Here is an 8,229-nt window from a genome sequence, read left to right as displayed (position 1 = left end):
GGAAAAGGGTGGGAGGGCGGGGAAAACAAAGGCACCTTGGGGCGGATGAAACAAACACCGTTGAGAAAAGCTTAGAATTGATCTTGCGGATGTTGAAAATGATCGGATCCACTAAAAGAGAAACACGCCGGTTGGAAAAGAATTTAACATGACGACCTCGAGATCAAAAAGGATTAGTATCCATATAGAAATATGAGAACACCGTTTAGGAAAGGTATGGAATCAACACTTGACTTCGAAGCAACCCGAATACCACAAAACAAAACAAAACAAAGGATTGGCTTGCAAAATAAGCCGGAACAAACATATGATAGAGATTTCGTCCGAAGTTTTCGTGGTGGGGCCCACACGGGCTCGATCGTACAGCACCATCATGTACAAGGCAGTGCACATGACATACGAAGCGTCCCCGAGTCGGCATAGCCAAGGACTCTTTAAGACACTACGAGACCACTGTAAAACCAACCGTGTACAGGCGGACCACTAGACGTCGAACCCCAATCTCATATCATGCGTCTGTCGGAAAGATATCCTAAGAGCTACTTGAATTCCCACTTATAAACTCCCGAAACTTTCTGGTTATGCAATCTGGTGTTGGGGATACAAGGGACACAAAATATATCACCCAAACTAACAATACCTAGATCCAGCTGTATCCATCCGTCAACACATAACCAAGAAAACTCCGGAAATCGTTTACCTCAACCTTCGAAAAGCATCCGTTATACTAGTTATGGCAATACTCCCGAACTCCCGCCCCAGTACTGGGTGGCGTCGAGGTGATCTCACCAACAACTGCATAAAAGAGATTTCGATGTCGGCGAAACTCAGGTATTCCAGAACTGCAACGATAAAATTGTGACGACAACACCTCGGAGCTCAACTCCCCGGGACACTGCCACAACCCCTAAATGTCAGGAGGCACCAAGAACAATGTTCTCGTCACAAAACCATCGGAACGATTCCAAGATACCCGCGTGATCCTAAATTTTTTTTTTTGTGAAATTTGAGGAGAGAAGAGTCAAAACTTCTACGTCAGGAGACCTCACCAGAGCGACGAAGGGACTGAGGAGTAAAAAGAATCCTACTCTCCGATATATATAATCCTAAGACTCAAAACATTTTTGTTCTAGACTCAACAACGCCAGCGATTCGATCAAGCAGGGGGCTCCTAAGTCGGGGATGGCTCTGATTACCAACTTGTAACGCCCACGATGCGGCTATATCTCCCACGTGTCGAGGCATGACTTAGAGGCATAACCGCATTGTGGTTTTGTCGCAAGAAGGGTCATCTTCACACAATCCCATGTAATGAACAAGAATGGGATAAAGAGTTGGCTTACAATCGCCACTTCATACAATACATAATTAAATCATACATCATTCAAGATACACACATAGGTCCGACTACGGAACCAAAAGAAAAGAAGACAACCCAACTGCCAGATCCCCGATCGTCCCAACTGGGCACCACTACTGATCAAATATGAAAAGAAACAACACAACGAACAAGATCTTCATCGAGCTCCCACTTGAGCTCAGTTGCGTCACCTGCACTGGTATCATCGACACCTGCAACTGTTTTGGAAGTATCTGTGAGTCACGAGGACTCAGCAATCTCACACCCACGAGATCAAGACTATTTAAGCTTATAGGAAATATGAGGTAATGAGGTGGAGCTGCAGCAAGCACTAGCATATATGGTGACTAACATACGCAAATAAGAGCGAGAAGAGAAGCAACGGAACGGTCGTGGAGCTAGCAATGATCAAGAAGTGATCCTGAACTCCTACTTACGTCAAACATAACCCGAAAGCCGTGTTCTCTTCCCGGACTCCGCCGAGAAGAGACCATCACGGCTACACACGCGGTTGATGCGTTTTAATTAAGGTCAAGTGTCAAGTTCTCTACAACCGGATATTAACAAATTCCCATCTGCCTCATAACCGCGGGCACGGCTCTCAAAAGTTTAATACCCTGCAGGGGTGTCCCAACTTAGCCCATCATAAGCTCTCACGGTCAACGAAGGATAAACCTTCTCCATGGAAGACCCGATCAGTCTCGGAATCCCGGTTACAAGACATTTCGACAATGGTAAAACAAAACCAGCAAAGCCGCCCGAATGTGCCGACAAATCCCGATAGGAGCTGCACATATCTCGTTCTCAGGGCACACCGGATGAGCAGTCCGTACAACTAAAACCAGACCTCAAGTTTCCCCGAGGTGGCGCTGCAAAGGGCTCTAGTTTGGACCAACGCTCCGAGGAGCACTGGCCCGGGGGGGTAAAATAAGATGACCCTCGGGATGCGCGACTCCCAAGGGAAAAAGGCTAGGTAAGGCAAATGTAAAACCAAGGTTGGGCCTTGCTGGAAGAGTTTTATTCAAAGCGAACTGTCAAGGGGGGTCCCATAAATCACCCAACCGCGTTAGGAACGCAAAATCAAGGAACATAACACCGGTATGACGGAAACTAGGGTGGCAAGAGTGGAACAAAACACCAGGCATAAGGCCGAGCCTTCCACCCTTTACCAAGTATATAGATGCATTAATAATATAAGAGATATTGTGATATCCCAACATAAATATAATCCAACCTGGAGCAATCTTCATCTTCTCCTGCAACTAGCAACGCTGTAAGAGGGGCTGAGCAAAAGCGGTAACATAGCCAAACAACGGTTTGCTAGGAAGGGTGACAAAGGTTAGAGGTTCATGGCAATATCGGAGGCATGAAATAGCAAGTGGTAGGTAGCGCTGCATAGCAATAGAGCGAACAACTAGCAAGCAAAGATAGAAGTGATTTTGAGGGTATGGTCATCTTGCCCGAGATCCCGCAAGGAAGAAGAACGAGTCCATGAAGAAGACAAACGGATGTAGTCGAACGAATCCTCACAACTCCGGAACGAAACCGAAGCTAACGAGAGAAGCCACCCGGAAAAGAAACAAACAACATAGTAAACAACCACCACATACACATGGCATGATGCACAGTCAAGTATGATGCATGTCCGGTTTAAAGAGGCATGGCATGGGAAAATGCAACAAACAATACTACAAATTAAGTGGAGCTCAATATGCAACGAGTTGCATATTGACGAAACACCACATCAATTGTTTAGTTCTCTCGGTTATGTACCCATCAATATTAAATGTTGATTAACATGGCAAGAGGTGAAGCATAATTAAACAACCTATGTAGGCAAGTTTAAATGAGGCCGGAAATAACAAACGACAATTCCGAAAAATCCTCATGTCATTTAACAATTTTAATGCAAACATCAGTTGTAGACCTTTTAAATGTTGTTATCGTGATGCGGATGACATATGCACATTTTAAGCAAGTTTATGAAAATGTTGACATGAGCATGATACGAGGCATTTGTCACCATGGCGGAAGGAAAAGGGTGCCACGGCGGTGAAACGGAAATGGTGCCACGGCAACATCCCGGTTCCGGTAGCTCACGGAGATTCCGGTGCAAAAGGAAGCGTGGCGTGAGCGTGTCATGCAAGATGGTGGGGTGATCCCGGTTACCGGGTGTCCCACAAGACGGTGGCAAGGAAACGAGGAGCGCGCAAGCGACAACTGGGACACGGTTCGAACATGAGAAACTCATACATCACAATCATACGTTCACGGGCGTCGTTTCGGCGGTTATACCTTCGAAACGTGCATTTTGGAACGGATCAAGTCCGTTGAGGGAAGTAGACGTTCTCGGGACGGTCGTAGTGGAAGTAGTGGTACACGTTCGTTTCGGAGAGGTACTTGACGAATCCAAGTCTTCGGGGAGACGGTAGTTGTACACGGGTCGTATAGGAACTTGACGAAACCCAAGGCGACGGTTGTGGTACATGTCATCGGTATTCGAGCTCGGCGATCCGGAGAGGGTACTTGGCGAACAACGGTCGTCGTGGTACTTGTGTCTTGTGGAACTTGGCGATCCAGAGAGGCAGCAAAACATAGTCGACCTTGTCGTTTCAGTGTTTTAGTCTTGCCGGTGGTGTAATTGGCGAATTCCACGCTCGGTGGTCGTTGGACTTGACGTCAACAGCAACAGGGGCGCGATGCAGGGACTTGGCGCGATGCAGGGGCGACGGCCGCAGGATTAGCGCGTGGAGGAGGCTGGTTCCGAGCGAGACTGGCCTATCCTAGCGGGCTGCTCGCCGGCGAGGTTCAGGTGAGGTCGCCGGCCGGTGGAGGTGCAGCAGAGGATGTCGCGGAGCCCTCAAGTGGAGGCGGGGCTCCTCTTGCTGGCTTTTGGCGACGAGCGGCGTGGGAACGAGGCAGGAGGTCGCACGAGGTGTAGCAGAGAGAGGCGGCGAGGGACTTGGCGGCGGGGACGTCCTGAAGCTGCTGCTGGTGGTGCTCGTGGTGGCCGCAGAAGTGGCTTGTCCTTGCAGAGGAGGTCGACGCAGTCGGCCACCAGGGAGACGACGGCGAGCTTGATGACGAGGCAGCCATGGTCGCGGGCGCGCGAGGAAGAGAAGAAGGAGGCGAGCGGGAGGTGGCTGGCGGAGGAGAGCAACTCACGCGCGGGGAAGAAGGAGACAGAGGCAGGGCTCTGTCTACAGCGTTGCAGCACAAGGACGGCGGCGTCGGAGCATGGGCTCGCCCGCCGGAGCGGCGGCGGGGTCGCGGGGCGAGACGAGGAAGAGAAGCAGGAGGGAGCAGGCAGGCGAAGGGCGCGCTAGGAGATAGAGAGGGTGAGGAGGAGATCGCGCGGAGGGAGAAGCGCGAGGCTCTGCTCCTTTCTCTTTCTGTGAGGGAGGCAGCGCGAGGGAGGAGACGAGAGGGAGATGGGGATCGGCGATGGGTGAGTGGCGGCGCAGGAGGAGAACGAAGGGAGAGATGGGGAATCGATCGGGCTAGGGTTATGGCGCGGCTGGGCCTTGGGCCAAGTGGACTGCGGCTACAGGAGGCCCAAGTGGCCGGCTGGGATTCTCTCTCTTCTCTCTCCCTTATTTCTTTTTAGCAGAAAAATATTAGAGAGAAGAAAAGAAAGATAGGGTTAGGGAAAGAATTTGCGCATGCGGACAATTTTCCCAGACTCACAAAAATGCGCTTGATCCAGGAAAAATAGAGGTGGCCTGATTGGACGATATGATTTGAAGGAAGTGAGGGTTGGGAAGGTCCAAAAATGTTCGGATTTTTGGTGGAGCTCCGGAATAAGATGAAAAAAATATAATGCGAGGTTGGAGACCAAGAATTAAGATAACAAAGGCATTGGGATATTTGCAAGTGTGTTATGGTGAACTCCAACGAAAGGAATATTTTAATATAGCTCCCTAATAATATTGGGAGGAAATATGTTATAAAGAGAAATCACCATGTGCATTTCCCTCGATTTAAATGGATCGAAGATCCATGCAATTTACTTGGTTGAGTTTTAAAAATTAATGACATGACGGCATGATGACATGATGCAATGAAAAATAAAGAGCAAGCACAAAAGAAACACACGGCGATCACGAAAATAAGGAAGTCTTCTGAAGCGTCGGTCTTGGGGCGTTACAACAAGATTGTATACAGGGCCTTTGTAAACCGAGGAGTCAGCCTTACTTGTTCCTCAAGTAAAGTTGGAAATGTATCGGTTGGTGATACGTCTCAAATGTATCTATTTTTTCAAACACTTTTGCTTTTGTTTTGGCCTCTAATTTGCATGATCGAGTGAAACTAATGCGGATCGACGCTGTTTTCAGCAAAAGTACATTGGTGTTGTTTTTGTGCAGAAATAAGAAGTTCTCAGAATTGGATGAAACTCTACGGAGATTTTTTTTGGAATAAATGAAAAATACTTCAGCAAAGAAGTGCCAGAGGGGGCCACCCTAGGCTCACAAGCCTGGGGGGGGGGCGCCGTGCTCGATTGTGGGTCACCTGGACCCCTTCGATCGAGACCGACTTGCCCCCATAAGTTAGCTATACATGGAAGGAGTGAATCAACTACTCCCTCCGTCCCAAAATAAGTGTAAAACCCCCTTTGAGTAATCTTTTACTCTTGTTTCTCAAAAAAAAATTATACTAACTTAGTATAAATTTGTATTAAGGTTGAGACACTTATTTTGAGACGGAGGGAGTATTTCATAGTACACCATTACAACACACAACAACACACGCACGCACACGCCTAATCTAACTACCTAAAAAAATACTAATAACCTTCGGTTCAGTTTTGGTTTTGACAAACAATTGTTGTCTGCTGTAACACGAGGGTACACGATAATGCAAGCTCACCAGTCAACTATTCTATCAGATTGATGTGATTCAATCTGGAAAATCAGCAATGCTCTAAAGTTACCCAGTTAGTTTTCAAATTTTGGTAGAAACTTCCTCGGTGACAATGTCAAAAAATGTCTTATGTTAAGTTATGAAGGTAGTGAGGACTAGGCTGTAGCTCAGTGGCAAGGACGCAGTGGTGTTATCTTGCAGACCGGGGTTCGACTCCCGTCGGGAACTTGCGGAGGAGTAGAACAGAAGCACAACATCTCGATGGGTCGCATACATTACTTTTTTCTCTCGAAAATACAGTCTCATACACATTACTTGCTTGGAGATACATTTGGTTTCCGTACGTGCAATTTGGCAAGGACGCAGTGGTGTTATCTTGTAGACCGGGGTTCGACTCCCATCGGGAACTTGCGGAGGAGTAGAACAGAAGCACAACATCTCGATGGGTCGCATACATTACTTTTTTCTCTCGAAAATACAGTCTCATACACATTACTTGCTTGGAGATACATTTGGTTTCCGTACGTGCAATTTAGTTTTCAGGTGTGATAGAGTTGAAGGAGATCACGATTCGTTCGCTACTTATTTATGATACAACAGCAACATCTCATTCTTATACATAAAAAACAGCGTACTCTACTATACCATAGGTGCGCTACTAGAGTTCGGTACCACTTCAGTCACACCAAGCTACAACGAGCAAAGATTACACTAGTGATGGATCGATCGAGCCACAGGTACGTAGCTCGCCCGGTTGCTGCGGCGGCGTGGGTGGTTGGCCGCCGCGCAAGCTCGTTCACAGGCACCAGAACGACGACGGCCGCGCCCGCTTGGCCGGCGGCGACGTGATCTCCGGCACGGCGAACACGTCGCTGTCGCTGTCGCTGTGGTACCACTCCCGCACGTGCCCCTGCTTGGCCTTCGCCGCCGCCGCCGGGGCCACCATAGCGGCCGGAAACTCCTCCAGGCCCCAGGCCGGCGCCGGCGTATGCGGCACGTGGGGCGCCCATGCGCCGCGCTTCCCCGGGCGCTCGGCGGCGACCACGTCGAAGAGGTCGGCGTCCATGAACGGCACCTGCTCGTCGCGCCCCTTCTGCTTCTGCCAAGTGCAAAGGTTTGGGCGTTTAGTTTTCGCACGTACGCTGCGGTGGACAGAACCGGGTAAACAGATGGTCGGCGGCGACTTACGGCGACGAAGGCGGCGTCGTCGAAGAGGAGTTCGTCGACTTCAAAGCCGGGGCAGATGTTGGTGAGGTAGTCTGAAATGCTGCTTCCTCCTCCTCCTCCTCCTCCTCCACCGGCGTGGCTGGCGTCGTGAACTGCAGGGGCTTCCTCGGCGGCCGAGGCCGAGCAGTCGTCCTGCTCGACGGAGCTTCCGTCCGGGGAGGGGATCTCCTGGTCCACGGGGTCGGCGGACAGCTTGGCCCCGACGAGGAGGAAGCGGCTGTGCTTGGCCGTGAGGTCGTTGGCGCTGTGGATGGGCTCGTCGCAGTCGGCGCACAGGATCGCCCGGTCCTCCACGCAGAACACGAGCCCCCTCCGCTCCTGCAAACAATCCAGCGAAGAAACACCGTCAGCTCAGCTCAGCTCAGCTCAGCTCAGTGTCGCAGCATCGGACGGAGATGGAGCGCAGGCACCGCACGCACCTTGCAGACGTCGCAGAGCGGCGCGGCGGCGTCGTTGGCGGCCGGGGAGGGCTGGAGGAGGGTGAGGCGGCGGTGCTTGCCGGCGAGCTTGTTGGCGCGGTGGACGCGGCGGTTGCAGGGGGAGCAGAGCGCGGCCTCGTCGGCGCAGCAGAGCACGGCGGCCGGCTCGAGGCCGCACACGTCGCACTGCACGCGCATGGCGATCGGCTTTCTTGGAAGCAAGTCAAAGGAGGAGGAGAGAAGGCTTTGCGGCTGAATGCGAGGAAGGAGGCGGAGGGAAATAATGCGAGGAGAACAGAGGAGCAAGCAAGCAATGGAAGAGGAGCATGTGGAGGGCGATGGGGCTATTTTATATACGCCATG

At 50.7% G+C, this 8,229-nt stretch overlaps 1 protein-coding gene across 1 annotated transcript; it reads right to left on the bottom strand.

Annotated features, from left to right (window-relative positions):
* Positions 1–6,646: 6,646 nt before the first annotated feature.
* Positions 6,647–8,229, bottom strand: LOC109731510 (B-box zinc finger protein 21). Its single transcript, XM_020290687.4, has 3 exons — positions 7,867–8,229; positions 7,409–7,765; positions 6,647–7,319 (listed from the first exon to the last, which is right to left on the bottom strand). Exons 1-3 carry the CDS (start codon positions 8,062–8,064, stop codon positions 7,017–7,019), a joined length of 858 nt encoding a protein of 285 aa, XP_020146276.1. The 5' UTR covers positions 8,065–8,229; the 3' UTR covers positions 6,647–7,016.

This window comes from Aegilops tauschii, chromosome 7 (genome assembly GCF_002575655.3).
Source record: "Aegilops tauschii subsp. strangulata cultivar AL8/78 chromosome 7, Aet v6.0, whole genome shotgun sequence".
NCBI lineage: Eukaryota > Viridiplantae > Streptophyta > Magnoliopsida > Poales > Poaceae > Aegilops > Aegilops tauschii.
Note: the sequence above shows the minus strand (reverse complement) of the source record. Positions and strands in the feature narration are given on the sequence as shown.

Coding starts and splice junctions, on each gene's coding strand:
- LOC109731510 (XM_020290687.4), bottom strand. CDS start 8,064: ATGCGCGTGCAGTGCGACGTGTGCGGCCTCGAGCCGGCCGCCGTGCTC. Junction 7,766..7,866: donor CGCTCTGCGACGTCTGCAAG/GTGCGTGCGGTG, acceptor GATTGTTTGCAG/GAGCGGAGGGGGCTCGTGTT. Junction 7,320..7,408: donor ACGACGCCGCCTTCGTCGCC/GTAAGTCGCCGC, acceptor TGCACTTGGCAG/AAGCAGAAGGGGCGCGACGA.